Source organism: Bos indicus, chromosome 18, assembly GCF_029378745.1.
Source record: "Bos indicus isolate NIAB-ARS_2022 breed Sahiwal x Tharparkar chromosome 18, NIAB-ARS_B.indTharparkar_mat_pri_1.0, whole genome shotgun sequence".
Taxonomy (NCBI): domain Eukaryota; kingdom Metazoa; phylum Chordata; class Mammalia; order Artiodactyla; family Bovidae; genus Bos; species Bos indicus.
Window position 1 is genome coordinate 22,116,511 of NC_091777.1, and position 17,318 is coordinate 22,133,828.

Genomic DNA, 17,318 nt, shown 5'->3' on the forward strand with positions numbered 1-17,318 from the left:
CTCTAGCCCATTCCTACTTACTCGTACAGGCTCCATATAGGTCTCATCAAAGCTGGAAAGATCTCTCTGACTTTGCTGCTCCAGGCTGTGCTCCCACAAGGACTACCTCAACATTTTATTAACAATGACATGTTTGGCACAGAGGAGTCTCCGAGTAGGTCTTTCCTGGTAGCTCAGCTGGTAAAGATTCTGTCTGCAGTGCAGGAGACCTCGGTTTGATTCCTGGGTTGGGAAGATCCCCTGGAGAAGGGATAGACTACCCACTTCAGTACTCCTGGGCTTCCCTGGTGGCTCAGCTGGTAAACAATCCATCTGTAATGCAGGAGACCTGGGTTCGATCCCCGGGTTGGAAAGATCCCCTGGAGGAGGGCATGGCCACCCACTCCAGTATTCCTGCATAGAGAATCCCCATGGACAAAAGAGCCTGGCAGGCTATAGTTCATGGGGTTGCAAAGAGCTGGACACGACTGAGCAACTAAGTACAGCACAGCAGCACACTCTCCCAGTAACTGCGGGATTAATAGACGGATAGAGCAAGGAATAAGTGATTGAGTGGTAAAAACAATAAATATTTGCTTAATGAATGAATTTGGTTTGAAATGGGAAGTTGATTGACTCATAGAACTGAAAAATCCAAGGGAAGAGCTGAAGTATTGGTTGTTGTTGCTCAGTTCCCAAGTCGTGTCCAACTCATTGTGACCCCACGGACCACAGCATGCCCAGCTTCCCTGTCCCTCACCATCTCCCGGAGTTTGCCCAAGTTCACGTCCATGGCATCAGTGATGCCATCCAACCGTCTCATCCTCTGTCCCCTTCTTCTCCTTCTGCCTTCAATCTTTTCCAGCATCAGGGTAAAGGTAAACAGTATATGTGGGTAGGTAAATAGATAGATAGACTGACAAATGGATTGAATGGACTGGATGAATGGGAGGATGGATGAATAGATGGAGACATAAGTGGATAGCAAGGTGACTAGTAAGCAAAATCCTCCTCCTTGGGTAGTTGTGGAAGTGGGCCAGAGAAATGGCTTTCAAGTTACGGGCTGAGTCTATGCAGACCTGCCTTTAAAGGGTTTAAAGCTCATTTGCGTAGACATAATTCTTGCCACTTACACCAGGCACTTGATCCTCAGAGGGAGCTAGATGGGTGATACCGGTCCCCCATGGCACAATTGGAATATCGTTAAAAAGAAACTGGGTCCTTTTTCCTGTTACAGATTAACTTCCTGGCAAATTGCAACATGCCTGCCACAGCTGGAGGTGGATGGAGAATCCTGTTTTTAAAACCCTCAGAGATCTTGCATTAAATTAAAAGAGCATTTTGCACCATCCCAGGAGGAAGCCAAACAAACCACCCTGTTTCTGAACTTCTAAGGACCCGGAGTCCCCTTCATTTGGAGTTGGTAAGAAGTTGAGTGAGTTTTACCCCTCAGGAGCTGATGGAAATAAGTACCACCCTGCCTTCAAACCTCACCACCAGCTGAACTTTTTCCAAGAGTCCTGAGGGTGGACACTGTGAGCAGCTTCTGACCAGACACCATCCTGTTTTGCAGGGTGAATTTCCATTAGGAGGGAGGAGAGAGAAAAACAGAACTGTATTTAAAAAAAAAAAAAATTGAAAGCAGTTACCAGAGCTTGGCCTCTGCCCAGAAAGCTGTAGAAAGAGGCCCCAAACTTCCTGATCCCCAGCTGCAAGCCCAGGCCTGTTTCCTGGCCCACTGCAAGTTTCCTACCCCCGGGAAAGAGCAGGGCTTCGGGCCAGCTGGGGAGGCCCCATCTCTCCTGCTCCCTCCTTGAAAGACGTCAGGCTCTGCTGAAGCAAAAGGAACGTTTCCAAATTGCTTTACTTCTGGTCCTTCTTCTCTTTACCCCCACTGCCAGCTTCTCAAAACAATCCTATTCTGTTTCTGAGGTTCTGATGGCCAAAACAAGGGTCGTTTCCAGTAGCATGCTGCCTCTTTTTCTCCATCCTTCCACCTCCCTGCTTCTCATCACCCAGCACACCCCACACTCCCAGAGTAATAAATAAAAGGCCCTCAAAGCATCACCCGTGGCACAATGGTAAAGAATCCACCTGCCAGTGCAGGAGACACGGGTTCAATCCCTCGGTCAGGAAGATCCCCTGGAGGAGGGCATGGCAACCCGCTCCAGTATTCTTGCCTGGAAAAATCCCATGGTCAGAGGAGACTGGCGGGCTACAGTCCATGGGGTCACAAAAAGTCAGACACGACTGAGCAAGCACACAAAGCATCACCCAGCCTAAAAGTGGGGGGGGGGGGGGGGGCGGCGGTGATCCTAGTTGACCAGTTGCCTCCCCCATAAGCAAGTAGATTCAACTGAGTAAAGGGAAATGGCCCTCACTACACACAGGCTGGAACAGGACATGGATTTCCATTTACTTGTGGGAAAGACCTCCCACACTTAATGCAGGACTCTGCAGGGGTGAATTCAGCTGCTGGGGGGAAGTCAAATCTGGGGCTCAAATCTGGGTTCTGCCCCATCCTGGTTGGCCATGCTCAGGCAAGTTATTTAATCTCTTACTACCTCAACCTTCTCATCTATTAAATGGGGATGGTTGTGGTGGTTACATTAAACCACTCGTGTAAATCCTCACCGTGATGCCTGAAACCAAGCAAAGGCTCATAGCCCCGTTTCTCACTCACGTTCTACTGAATTACACCCACCCTTCCCCACTGATCCTCTAATCTCAGCTCCCCAGTCCTGTCTTTCAAACGTGTTGTGTCATCATTTATTTGCAAACATGTCTGTTTGATTTCAAATTAAAATGCTTCTGAGTCGCATTAAAAACAAAACACATGCAAGGAGGGGAAAAAGAGAGGCTGACAGACATATGAGTAAACAGCGAAATATTTCCGAAGGCTGGATACAGAGAGCTCAAACGCTTGAGGGCTCAGGCTGACAGACTCTTGATGGGAAGAGACACAGGAACATCAGCAGAGGGGCATTTTTCTGGGGATTAAAACACCAGGATGGGGAAACCCTCCTCCTTCCTTCCCACCAGTACTCAGGGTTCCACTTACTGGATGATCAAGGCCTTGTTGTCTTCCATTGCCATGATCACAGTCTGATTCTGATTGTTACCATAACTCATTAACAGTTCTCCAAGTTAAATATTGAAGTGCTCAAACAAACAGTGTGGACTGAGCCAAACCCCAAAACTTCCTGTGAGGGGCACTGGCTATTCAGCCAGCTGTTAGAAAAAGGAGAGGGAGGGATAAAACAAGACAAAACAAGAAACTGAGAGCCACACATCCCCATCAGCACTGTGGCCAGAGAGCTTTCGGAGTTCAGAAAAGTGAAGCATGTGGAAGGATGGGGGGGTCACAGGACCATCACATCTCAGCCGCAGAGATTGATCAGAGTCAGAGCAGTCAGCCAGGGGGCTCAGGGAAGAGTCCCATCATGTGAGAAGACTTCTTTCATCCTCTCTGTCTATCAGGGAGCTGGGGAAATAGGGCTACCGGGGCTGTGACCCCTCACAGCTCCAGAGCAAAGCCTGGTGAAGGTGACTTCTGAAGGCTGGATCCTGAAGGTGGGGATTTCCCTCTCCTCCTTCTCCTTGGAGCTTCTCAGGACGGGGCTCCTCTCAAGTTTCGCTGGCCAAAGGCAGTTCCAGGGATGAGGTGAGGGTCCGCGAATCCAGAGAGAAGCATCTCAGTTCTTCTGCTCCGGGGCGCCATCCTTCAAGGAGGTGTCTCTGCTGTCCCCGGCCTCTGGGCCAGCCCCCAGATTTGGCTCCTCTCCCTCGGGCTGCTCTGCGGGTTTCTGGGACTCCCCCGCCACCTCGGTGCTCTTGCTGGAGTGGCACCCCATCTCAGTCGGACGCAGAGGGCGAGCGCCCTGGGAGGTCCTGCGGTGAGTAGGGTCTGTACGGCTGATCCGAGGGGGCCAGAGTTAAATAACCCTTCCTCAGAGCACAGCTGAAAGAGAACGGATTTGGTTTCCATGGTCACCGGGAGACACCAGTCCAATCTGCATAATGACAACGCCGCCCCCTAACCCCCTCCTCCCTCTGCATCTCTGGGGTGGGCTGAGCCTGGAAGGGGGCCCTTCCGGCTAAGCCAACTAGTTCTCAGAACCAAGCCCTATTCATTCCATCAGAAGAATTCCCTTTTGTTTAACCTGTAACTTCTTTACAAATTACAACCCCCCACCTAGTTACCTGTAAACACCAGGCCTCTCTTCTCATGCAAAGAAAGCCCTGTTACTAAGCAACTGGCTGTGCCCTTCCTCCTTGTCCCAGGGTCATATCAGTTCCTGGGGCTCACAGACCCCCCACTTGGAGGCCATCCCCACCCTAGAATGCCACCTCCACCCAGGGTTGAAGAAGAATGGGAAGGGAAGTCCTAAGACCATGGATTCCAGGGGTTACCCAAACAAGTAAGTAAAGAAAAGAACTAGCATTAACGGTGCTATGTTAAATATGAAAGTTGGTAACAGTAAATCCTAAGAGTTCTCATCACACACACACACACACACACAATTTTTTATTCCTTTAATGTTGTATCTTTAAGAGAGGATGGATGTTCATTCATCTTATTGTGCTAATTATTTCATGATATAGGAAAGTCAAAACATTAGGCTGTATACCTTAATTCATACAGTGCTATCAGTCATGCTCAGTTACTCAGTTGTTGGGCTCTTTGTGATCCCGTGGACTGTAGCCCACCAGACTCCATGGTCCATGGAATTTTCCATGGCAAGAATACTGGAGTGGGTTGCCATTTCCTACTCCAGGGAATCTTCCCACCCAAGGGATCAAACCTGAGTCTCTTGCACCTCCTTCACAGCAGGCGGATTCCTTACCACTGAGCCACCAGGGAAGCCCTATGTCAATTACATCTCAATAAAACTGGAAGAAAAATAAACAAATAAATAAATAAGCAGATTAGCAGGTACCAAGTGCTACTCTGTGCCAAGCACAATTTACATTCATCATCTTGTTTTATCCTCACAACCATCCCAAGAGGTAGGTTGTGTTATTTAACTTTCATTTAACAGATGGAGACACTGAGATTCAGAAAGACTGAAAAACTTATTTAAGGTCTAACAGCCAGGAAATAGCAGGGGTGGGATTTGAACTCGGGTCCCTCAGATTCCCCTCTAATACCATTCTCATTTATTTTAAAGTCCCCATCAGACCATCTTCATGCACCATCATATGTGTAATCAGTTTGGGAGGCCTGTCATTGCTCTTTTAATCTGGACATATGAGTAAAGGTTTTCAAAGCTGTGAACGAATTTCTATATATTTTTTAAGTTTTTTTTTTTTTTTTTTTGGTGGTGCTGGGTCTGTGTTGCTGCAAGCAGGCTTTCTCTAGTTGCATGCCTGGGTTTCTCATTGCAGTTATTGTGAAGACCAGGTTCTAGGGATTTCAGGCTTCAGTAGCTGTGGCACATGGGCTTAGTTGCTCTGAGGCATGTGGGATCTTCCCGAATCAAGGATCCAACTCACGTCCCCTGCACTGGCAGGTGGATTCTTAACCACTGAACCACCAGGGAAGCCAAACACTCTATATTTGACTTCTATTTTATTTCTGATCACCTTGCTTTTCTTTTCCTAACTCCGAAAGGAGCCCGATAATTCTGGCCCAGCTCCCAGGAAGCTGGAAAGAGGATCAGGCAGGTCTACGAAGTAGCTTTTCAGAGAAGCACAGAGTGTACTCTTTTCCAAGTATGCACGAAGCCATCGAAAGTGACTAGCTCCCATTCACTGATGGAGGGGAGGGTACATGCCAGCCTCGGATATCTCACACAAGTCCCCTCGTTTACTCATCACAATCAGACAGCCCCACGTGGGAGTAGTATTAAGCCACTCTAGAGGTGAAATAATTGAGTCCAGAGTGGTTAGGTCAATGGCCTGAGGTCAACTCTGTGTCTGGCAGTCAGTTCAGGATGCTGCCTGCAAGCTCTGGAATCTTCCCAGTCCTTGTCCCCCGCCCGCCCCCCCACCCGCCGCCCTGCCCCCACTGCCTTAGGTTCATGCCATTTATCTTCCAGGATTTAGGCATTCAGTGATCCACAAGAATGTGGTAAGCCTTCCCTATAAATCACCTGCCTTTGAATGAGCTTCTTGCCAACCAGGCTGGCAGAATGACAATTAGGAAGACATTTAATGTTGTCAATTCACCTCTCCCATATAAACCCCAAAGTACAGTCTGGAGGTGTCAGGGTGGGAGAAGGAGGTTGCATTTGCCTTCCGATTAATTAGAGGCCCTAATTAAGGCAAATGCTCATTCGATACTGAGATGCTAAGCCAATGATTCTCTCGTGAAACCTCCAGATTAATCATGCTTATACCAACTCAGCACAAAAGATAGGCAGCAGGAGCAGCGAGGAGACAGGTAAAACCCTCAGGTTGGGCTTGGCTTAGTTTAGAGGTGTGGCTGGTGAGAACAGATGAGGGCCCTTTTCAGAGTGAATCTGGTGAGAAGCTTTGCCTTGCCCGTGACGCCCACACCCAGGACAGGTTACACAATCGTGGGGCCCACGTGAAATTAAAATGTGGGCCCTTGTTCAAAAATTACTAAGAATTTCAAGACGGTGACAGTAGAACTTTAAATAAAGCATAAAGGCCCATGAAGCCAGACTTGCCCACACCTAACCTCTTCCCTAATTTTTTCAGAAATGGATTCACCTCTGATGAAGACTGTAATTGGCCAGATCACTAGCTGGCTCTGCCTAGGGGACATTGCCCTAGGAACAGAATGAGGCCAGTGAAAAGACAAGGAAAGAGAAATGGGGTATGGACCACCCAATAATGGATAGGACTTCAGTAGGATAATTTCAATACATTTTCAGCTTTAAAATGCCTTCTTAACTTTTACTACCTATACAACATAGCATGCAGAAGATATCAACATACAGAACAAATAGGGAGACTCCCCTTGTGGTCCAGTGGTTGAGAGTCCACCTTACTGTGCCAGGGACCCAGGTTCGATCCCTGGTCGGGGAACTGGGATCCCGTGTGCCTTGGAGCCTCTAGGCCTGTGTGTTGCAACTACTGAACCCAAGCGTCATGATGAAGAATCCCATGTTACACAGTGAAGATACACGTGCCCCAACTAAGACCTGATGCAGCCAAAAAAAAATAATTAATAAATATTAAAAAAAAAAAAAAAAAGAACAGATAGGGACTTGCTGGTGGTCAAGCAAGTGGTTAAGACTCCCTGCTCCTAATGCAAGTTTCCCAGTTCAATCCAGGGTTGGCAAACTAAACTAAATCCCTGGTTAAAAAAACTACAAATAAAAACTACTGATATCACATGTTGGCAAAGCTTCAGAGCGACCAGAACTCTCATATGTTCCTGGTGGGAATGCAAAATGGTAACATCACTGTGGAAAACAGTCCGGCAGCTTCTCATACGGTTAAACATACACTTACCATAGACCATTTACCCATATCAGTCTGCTCAGGCGGCCATAAAAAAATGCCACCAAATTGGTAACCTAAACAATAGACATTTTCTCCCAGTTCTGTAGGCTAAGACATCCATAAGCAAGGTGTGGGCAAGTTTCGTTTCTGGAGGGATATTTTTTTCCTGGTTTGTAGACAGCCACCTTCCTGATATATGTTTACATGGCCTTTCCCCTGCGCTCACAAAGATAGAGAACTCTGCAGGCCCTTTCTCTTATAAGGACACTAATTCAATGGGATTAGGACCCCATCAAACCTAATGACCTCGGTGCATGCTCACAAGCTCAGTCGTATCTGACTCTTTGTGTCGCTATGGACTGCAGCTCACCAGGCTCCTCTCTCCATGGGATTTCCCAGGCAAGAATACTGGAGTGGGTTGCCATTTCCCTCTCCAGAAGATCTTCCCAGCCCAGGGATCGAACCCACATCTCCTGCATCTCCTGCACTGCAGGCAAATTCTTTCCCACTAAGCCACCAAGGAAGCCCTAAAGGCCCAATCTCCAAATGCAGTCACATTGGGGATTAAATTCAACATATGAATTTGGGGAGGGACACATTCAATCCATAACAGTGTCTAAGGGAAATGAAAACCTATCAGTTCAGTTCAGTCACTCAGTTGTGTCCGACTCTTTGTGACCCCATGAACTGCATCACACCAGGCTTTCCTGTCCCTCACCAACTCCCAGAGTTTGCTCAAACTCATGTCCATTGAGTTGGTGAGGACATCCAACCATCCCACCCTCTGTTGTCCCCTTCTCCTCCCACCTTCAATCTTTCCCAGCATCAGGGTCTTTTCCATTGAGTTGGTTCTTCGCATCAGGTGGCTAAAGTATTGGAGCTTCAGCTTCAGCATCAGTCCTTCCAATGAATATTCAGGGTTGATTTCCTTTAGGATTGACCGGTTGGATCTCCTTGCTGTCCAAGGGACTCTCAAGAGTCTTCTCCAACACCACAGTTCAAAAGCATCAATTCTTTGGCACTCAGTTTTCTTTATGGTCCAACTCTCATATCCATATATGACTACTGGAAAAACCATAGCTTTGATTATTCAGACCTTTGTTGGCAAAGTAATGTCTCTGCTTTTTAATATGCTGTCTAGGTTGGTCATAGCTTTTCTTCTAAAGAACAAGTGTCTTTTAATTTCATGGTTGCAGTCACCATCTGCAGTGATTTTAGAACCCCCCAAAATAAAGTCTGTCACTGTTTCCATTGTTTCCCCATCTATTTGCTATGAAGTGATGGGACCAGATGCCATGATCTTTGTTTTCTGAATGCTGAGTTTTAAGCCAGCTTTTTCACTCTCTTTCACTTTCACCAAGAGGCTCTTTAGTTCTTCTTTGCTTTCTGCCATAAGGGTGGTGTCATTTGCATATCTGAGGTTATTGATATTTCTCCTGGCAATCTTGATTCCAGCTTGGGCTCCTCCAGTCCAGCATTTTCCATGATGTACTCCACATATAAGTTAAATAAGCAGGGTGACAATATACGGCCTTGACGTACTCCTTTCCCAATTTGGAACAACAGTCCGTTGTTCCATGTCTGGTTCTAACTATTGCTTCTTGACTGCATACAGATTTCTCAGGAGGCAAGTAAGGTGGTCTGGTATTCCCATCTCTTGAAGAATTTTCCACACTTTGTTGTGATCCACACAGTCAAAGGCTTTGGCATAGTTAATAATGTAGGTGTAGATGCTTTTCTGGAACTCTCTTGCTCTTTCTATGACCCAACAGATGTTGGCAATTGATCTTTGGTTCCCCTGCCTTTTTGAAATCCAGAAAACCTGTGCTCACATGAAAACCTGTACATGAACATTTAGAGCAGCTCTATTAATAATCAATAATTAGAAACAATCCTGGAGAAGGCAATGGCACCCCACTCCAGTACTCTTGCCTGGAAAATCCCATGGACGGAGGAGCCTGGTGGGTTGCGGTCCATGGGGTCGCAAGAGTCGGACACAACTGAGCGACTTCACTTTCACTTTTCACTTTCATGCATTGGAGAAGGAAATGGCAACCCACTCCAGTGTTCTTGCCTGGAGAATCCCAGGGACGGGGGAGCCTGGTGGGCTGCTGTCCATGGGGTGCACAGAGTCAGACACAACTGAAGTGACTTAGCAGCAGAAACAATCCAAATGTGAATGGATAAAGAGTGGTACGACAGATAAACCTTCATACAACAGATTATTACTCAGCAATAAAAAGGGAAACTTGCAGTTACATGTAACAGATTTGATGAATTTCAAAGATATTCATAAGTCAAAGAAGCCAGTCTCAAAGGATTATCTACTGCTTGATTTCACTCACATGACAGTCTCAGAAAGACAAAAATATAAGGATAGAGAGAACTTCCCTGGCGATCCAGCAGTTAAGACTCTGTGCTTCCACAGCAAGGGGGTACAGATTCAATCTCTGGTCAGGGAACTAAGATCCCACATGCCAATCAGGCAAAAAACTATATATACACACACACACACACACACACACACACACACATATATATATATACATACATATATATGTATGTACAAGGATATATAGGGCTTCCCAGATAGCACTAGTGGTAAAGAACCTACCTACCAATGCAAGAAACATAAGAGATGTGGGTTCCCTCCCTGGGTCGGGAAGATCCCTTGGAAGAGGGCACGGCAACCCAGCCCAGTATTCTTGCTTGGAAAATCCCCATGTACAGAGGAGCCTGGCGGGCTACACTCCATACGGTCACATAGAGTAGAACACGACTGAAGTGACTTAGCACGCACCATATATAAAGATGGAGAACAGATCAGCGGTGTCACTACAAAGTTATAGCTTGAAAGAGTTTTTTTTGGTTTTCTGTGTCCTGTTTGTGGTGCTAGTTACACAAATCTATACACATGCTCAAATCATAGAACTGTACACCAAAATGTTTTTAAAATCAAATTTGCTGTATATTAATTTAACAAAAAAAAATGTTAAGAGCATCCAAACAAGCAAACAAAAATAAATAAAAACTGTTTTGCCAGGAGCCTAGGGGCTTATTTGCCATCTGGTCCTAGTACTCCAGATCATTTAAAATCCTTTCTCTCCTGCTTTTCATTTGAACAAACAAACAAACACACCTGCCCCTAATTTACCTTGACAGCTGTTTGTTGAGCCACATGGTACAAGGTTCCATTTGGGGTGCCATGTGCTTTCCAGAACCATAGTGAATTTCCATTAAGGAGGCCTGGATGTGCAGGCAGAGGGGGTTCTATGAAGGTAACTTGAAAGCTCTGGCTATAGGCAGGGGCGTGGCCAGCCCAAGCACCCTGCAGGAAGGGAGCTGGGCCATAAGCATCCCAACCTCACTGTCCTCTCTCCCTCTAGTCCCTCCCAGGTCTCCTGTCGGCCAAACCCAACTTGAAGTCAGTGGACACAGAAGCCTTTGGCTCTTGCTCGTTTAGGTCAGTCCCCCAGGATGCAGAGCAAGGTAGAAAAGGAGAGCGGATGTGGAGAGTAAAGAAATCATTTAGCACAATCCACGTGGATCATGTTCTCAAGGGCACAGAATCTGCAGGGGGAGGCAACATCTCTGCAGGGAATTAAACTGTGAGGCAGAATGCAGTGCTGTAATACAGGGAAAATGGCACGTTGGAAAAGAGGGAGAGGGAGCGGTTTCCCAGAGATGGACCCAGAAGGATGAACAGAAAACTAGCTGGTAGAGGAGGAACTGATATCCTGGCCCAAACCAAGAAGGCAAATCTGTCCTGAGGAGTTCAGTTCATTTCATCATTCGTTTGTGGAAAGACAGCTAATAACTCATGTGGCTCAGTGGTGAAGAACTGCCTACCAATGCAAGAGGTGCAAGAGATGTGAGTTCGATCCCTGGGTCAAGAAGATCCCCTAGAGGAAGAAATGGCAACCCACTCCAGTATTCTTGCCTGGGCAATCCCAAGGACAAAGCAGCCTGGCACACTACAATCCATGGGGTTGCAAAGAGTTGGACATGACTGAGCGACTAATAGGGTTAGAAGCATCAGATTCAGGAGCTTCCCTTGTGGTCCAGTGGCCAAGACTCCTCAGCCACCCCAGGTTCATTCCTGGTCAAAGAACTAGATCTCACATGTCGAAACTGAGAGTTCACATGTCACAGCTAAAGATCCTCAGGCCGCTACGAAGACTGATCTTTCATGCCACAACTCTGATTTGACGCGGCCAAATAAACAACTAAAAAGAAGCATCCCTATTCAGCATGAGAGGGACTGGAGACTGAAAACCAACTCTATAGTGCACATGCTGTACATGTACAGCACGTTGTTTAACCTCTCTGACTCTCAGTTTCCTGGGCTTTTGGAAAGAATCAGTGACACAGCATATATGTCATCCTGCTAATACATCTCATATCTGGCTGGGTTTGTATGTGCAGTTCGTGACCAAAAAGTGACCGACCTTACTTCTGCCATGAACATACTAGGGCCCCCAAAATCAAGTTGCCATTCAGTGCAAGGGCCAGCCTCACAAGATCAAGTGCCCTTCCTAGGATGGGTACCAGCCCCTTTCCTGTTGGTCTCTGGCATCCTCGCCTCCTTCCTTCTCTACCCCTCCTTCTGCCAGGGTCCTGACTTCCTGCCCATGCCCCCAGTGCCCCCATTTCTAGCTCCACCCACCTTGAAGGGTAGAGGATTCTCACCCTCTTTTGGGGGGTGGGGCTCTCCACCCAGCTTGAGGGATCTTAATTCCCTGCCCAAGGATTGAACCCTCAGTGAAAGCCCTGAATTTGAACCACTAGACTGCCAGGGGCTTCCCCTCACCTTCTATAATGGAGCATCATTCTGGAAGACAAACAAGCTCTTACCTACTAAAAAAAATAGGTTACATCTCACAGCATGAATTTATTAAAAAACAAAACGCAGCAAAAAGAATTCTCCCTTTGAAGGAAAGAATGGACAGAACAGGAGCACAGAGGGATGCAGATGAGATGCCCTTGTCCTCCTGCCCCATGTCTAAGACACGGTGTCCAGCGAGGCTGTCCAGGTGCTCAGTCAACAGTAGTGAAGTGCTCAAAGGCAAAGGCTGTGCGGGCGGGCAATCCAAATTCAGGTCTTGGCCACACGGCTTGCTAACTCTCCTACCCAACAGCAATTACTTAAGAGTTACAGGCCTCAGTTTCTTCCTCAATAAAATGGGTGAAATGATTGCTTCATAGGATTATTATTATTATTAAACCAGTTGATCTAAAATTCTGAGTGCCAGGACTTTCCTGGAGGTCCAGTGGTTAAGAATCTGCCTTGCAGTGCAGGGGACACAGGTTCGCTCCCTGGTCGGGGAACTAAGATCCCACATGCCATGGAGCAACTAAGCCTGTGTGCTGCAACCACTGAGCAACTAAGCCCAAACACCACAACTGGAGCCCAATCACCACAGCTAGAGGGAAAAGATCCTGCATGATGTGACAAAGGTCCCGTGTGCTGCAACTAGACCAATGCAGCCAAAATAAATGTTTAAAAATAATTTTTAAAAAATTCTTAGTGCTGGGAATTCCTTGGTGGTCCACTGGTTAGGACTCCATGCTTTCACCACGAAGGGCCTGGGTTCAATCCCTGATTGGGGAACTAAGATCCCCCAAGCTGCACAGCCAAATAAAATTCTTAGCGCCTAATACGTTACAAGACTTCCCAGGTGGCTCAGACAGTAAAGCGTCTGCCTACAGTGCCGGAGACCCGGCTTCTATCCCTGGGTCAGGAAGATCCCCTGAAGAAGGAAATGGCAACCCACTCCAGTACTCTTACCTGGAAAACCCCATGGACGGAGGAGACTGGGAACCAACAGTCCATGGGGTCGGAAAGAGTCGGACATGACTGACTTCACTTTAATATGTTACAAATTATTTTTTTTATTATTGACACTACTTCTACCTATCAAACATGGCTCAGGCCCTCAAGGAGATCATTTATGGAGAAGCTGTGGATAAAAACAGACCTGTTGACAACCACAGTCCCCCAAACTCTGTAATTAGTGGAATGAACAGAATACTAGAAGAACTCAGAGGAGAAATTCTTTAGGAAACCTTTAACCTCATCAGGCGATGCCTGGCATCAGAATCGCAGAGGTTATGCTCTAAAGCTAGGTCCTTGCCTGGGCAAGCGTTGGGGCACAGGAGGGTGGTGTGTAGGGCGGAGAAGGGAGCTCCTGCAAGGCATGAAAGTGACTCAGAGACACTTTAAAGTGGCAGAATGGGAAGTGTACCTGTCAGCACTTCTCTGATAGATTCACCTTGACCAGGGCACGAACGGGCCCTGGGTAGGCTGGGGGTGGCCCCTACGACACACACACCCTCGTCACTCCAGGTACTGCCCATAGATAATCCTCCCTCCCCCTCCTTCTGTCCTCGATGGTCACTTTGACCAGATGACACCAGTACAGAGAGACCAAAGTTTAAATAGGCACAGGCAGGTGGGGGTGGGGGTGGGAGAATGAACCCAGGTCTCACTGTCACTAATTGTCTCTAATATTTCCACTTGGGTCAACTTCTCCCCAACTACCACCCCAGAGATAAACTGCCTTAAAAGAAGACTTGCCAAACTTGCCTCCATCACCAGGGCACTCTCCACTTTTGGTGCCCTATCGATTGCTACATTAAAAAAAACAACAAAAACCCTGTACTTATCCTGCCAAGAGCTCAATTACATTGCATTGCATCTGTGTGTGTGCTAAAAGTTAATGTGTTACATAAAGGTGAATTCAACAAGGGCAGAGACTTCAAGGTGTTTTGTCCTTTCTAGTATCTTCTATTCATAGGAAAGTATCCGGTGCATAGTAAGTGCTCAGTTAACATGGGTTGGAGGAATAAAAATAAATGAAATGTACACACTTTCAATAATTCACCATTTTCCTGACCTTAATAAGCAGCTAACGGGTTCTCAGCCTAGGGCGGTGCTCCCCCAACCCAGGAGACAATTGGAAATATGAAGGGGTGGTTTTGGTTGTCACAATGACTTCAGGGTGGCTACTGGCATTTAGCGCCAAGGAATCAGAGATGTAAATGTCCAGCAGTGCCAGGACGGCTCCAACCAAAGAAATGTCAATGTCAAAGGCGCCCGGGTCAGAAATATAACCTGCATTGCCAACTCCTTAGGAGCCTGTGTCTCTGGGCTCTACAAACAGGGTGTGATACAGACTGGATGTTTAATAACAGGGAAAGAAAGGTAACTGCTAGGGGGTGGGAGGATAGGAAATGGAGGGTGGCATGGGGTGGGGGTGGGGTGGGGTGGGGGCGGCGTGGGGTGGGGGTGGGGGCGGGGCTAAAAGAAAGAATCGCTAGTAGGGCAAAGGCCTCCCTGGGTTTGAGAGAGGCCCAGTCCCTTGCATCTTCTGATGCTCGCAATATATTTAAAAGATTCGGCTCTGCCAAATCGGGGTGTACTGAAAGCTTCTGGATGAAAGGCAAGATCCTTGAGTCCGGCCAGGAAAATCCCAGAATGGATCTCAGGCCAGCAGCCAAGGCCTGGCTGCCTCTCCGTGCCCCCAAGAGAAAGTTCAGCAAGTTCAGGTTCCAGTGCCCTCTAGGGAGTGAAGGTGATCCCACCCAGCCGGGATTTGCGCCCAGGGTGCGCAGCGTGCTGGAAAACCGCCCACGTGGGCAGCCGGGGCAGCATTTCCGCCCGGGACCTACCGCTCTCCCACCTCCCCGCCCGGTCCCCGCGCCTCCGCCCCGCGCCCACTAGGTGGCGCCTGCGCTCTAGTGGGCGCCTCTAGGGCGCAGACGAAAGCGACAGCGGAGCCCCGGCGACAGATCGAACCGGAGTCGCAGGATTCCGGGGACCGGAGGGCAGCGCCGGCAGCCAAGGTAGGAATTCCCGAGCCCCGGGCGTTTCCTGCGAACCTCTGTGGTCCGGGTGGGCCCCGCGGCGGCCGCCGAGGTCGGCTGGCGGTCTCGGTAGATAACCAGACAGGTCGGAGCGGCGGCACGTGTCGTTGCCTGCGGGGACCCGGAGACCCGCCGTCTGCAAGCTGGGCCTCGGGGCACAGCTGGACGCCAGAACGCTCGCACGCAAACATCCTCCGCTGGCTGGTTCCTCTGGAGAGCCTGCCCGAATCCCCCAGCAGCCAGTCCTAGGCGGAGAAAAGAGTTACTGCTCCCCAAATCGACTTCAGCGTTGGAGCCAAGGGCTGATCCAAAAGCACCATTTCTCCAACTTGCCTGCACGCTGGAATCGCTTGGGGGAGCATGAAAAAAATGCCGATGCCCCGTAGCCCTCCACCCCACCCCGCTCCGAGGCTCAGATGGAAGCGGTCTGGGTTGGGGCCTTGGACCTCTGGATATTGCAGAGCTTCCCAGGCGATTCCAACTAGCAGCTAAGGGTGAGGACCCTTGACCCAAAGGGTTGGAGGAAAAGGAAGACGGTTGTTGCAGCCCACAATGCTGATTCTCCTCCTCCTCCTTCTTCTTCAGGGAGTCTTTTAAGCAGGAAATATCTCCGCCTTTGAGCTGTCAAAGCCAAGATAACAAACCAACATCCTCCCTCCCAACAGGGCTGGTACTGAAAGGGTTGAACTCCAAAGTGGGCAGGGAACACAAAGACACAGATGTAGAATATGAGAGAAGACTCTTGGGGAAAAGGGGGCTTGTCCTTACCCTGATCCCACAGAAGTTCAGGGGGCCACCTGGAGCAGCCCTCATCATTTTAGTAAATGCTATGTTTACAGTGAGCCTAGACTTAGAGTTCCCAGAGCCAGCCCTCCCTGGGCTGTGTGGCCCTCAAAAACTCATAGAATCACTCTTAGCCTCAGTTACTTCATCTGCAAAATGGGTATGATCGTATAAAACTCTTAGATTTGCCATGGAAATTATTGACCACAAGAGGTAATGTTTCCCAAGTGCTCACCTGTGCCTGGCACGATGCTAAATGCTTCCTGTGTGTGGGCACATCTACTCCTCACCCTGACCCACAAGGCATTAACTATACTAACTACCCCGTTTGATGGCCGAGGAAGCTGGGGCTCAGAGAGGCCAAGGAACGTGCTCAGAGTTAAATAATTAATTAGAAGCAGATCCTGTGTTTGAACCCAGGCAGTTTGATTCTAGAGCCCATGGCAAAAGTACAATGAGTTGCTGTTTCCCTTTTTGATGGAGGGAACATAGAAAAAGCACATCACACAGAGCAGCTCATGGTGCCTCCTCCGCAAACACTAGCTGGCATTGCTTCCAGTGGAGCACTTTCACAGAACTGACTCATGGGCTCATTTAAACTGGATGTCTTGTGGAAAGCCTACTGTGTGCCAGGTTGTAATCCAGATGCTACAGATCCAACAGTGGGTAAGAGGCAAACGAGCCCTCAGTGAACTCACACTCTAGTGAATGAGAGAAATGAGAAGGAAGTACAGTGGATCCTCCTTGTTTGCAGACTCTGTATTTGCGAATTCTCCCACTCGCTAAAATTGATTTGTAACCCCCAAATCGGTATCTTCAGCACTTCTCATGGTCATTCATGGACGTGAACAGGATGGCAGAAAATTCGAGTCACTCAACACACTTGTTCCCACCCGAGGTCGAAATGAGATGACCCTGCCTTCTTGTTCCAACTCTCAGAACTGAGCAAGCATCCCTTTTATGGTCTGTTTAGTGCCGTGGCTTGTTTTTTGTTGTTTTCGCATTTTTTGTGTGTTTTGTTGGTTATTTTGCTGTTTAAAAATCACCCCCAAGACCAATTTGCCGCATGACTCAGGGAACTCAACCCGGGGCTCTCTAACAACCTAGAGGGATAGGATGGGGTGGGAGGTGGGAAGGAGGTCAAAGAGGGAGGGGACACATGAATACCTCTGGCCGACTCATGTTGATGTAAGGCAGAGGCCAAGGAAATGGCAATGCACTCCAGTCCTCTTGCTGGAGAATTCCACGGACAGAGGAGCCTGGCAGGCCACAGT

General features: G+C 48.2%; 2 protein-coding genes across 2 annotated transcripts in view; one reads left to right on the top strand and one right to left on the bottom strand.

Annotated features, from left to right (window-relative positions):
• Window positions 1-2,851: 2,851 nt before the first annotated feature.
• CHD9NB (CHD9 neighbor) lies at window positions 2,852-15,512 on the bottom strand. The gene is made up of 2 exons (XM_019978184.2): window positions 15,277-15,512; window positions 2,852-3,940 (listed from the first exon to the last, which is right to left on the bottom strand). Exon 2 carries the CDS (start codon window positions 3,831-3,833, stop codon window positions 3,675-3,677), a length of 159 nt encoding a protein of 52 aa, XP_019833743.2. The 5' UTR covers window positions 3,834-3,940; window positions 15,277-15,512; the 3' UTR covers window positions 2,852-3,674.
• CHD9 (chromodomain helicase DNA binding protein 9) overlaps window positions 15,106-17,318 on the top strand; it is a 226,170-nt gene continuing 223,957 nt past the window's right edge. The window contains exon 1 of the mRNA XM_019978873.2: window positions 15,106-15,240. The gene's annotated coding sequence lies outside the window, so the exon portion shown is untranslated. The remainder of the gene's footprint in view (window positions 15,241-17,318) is intronic.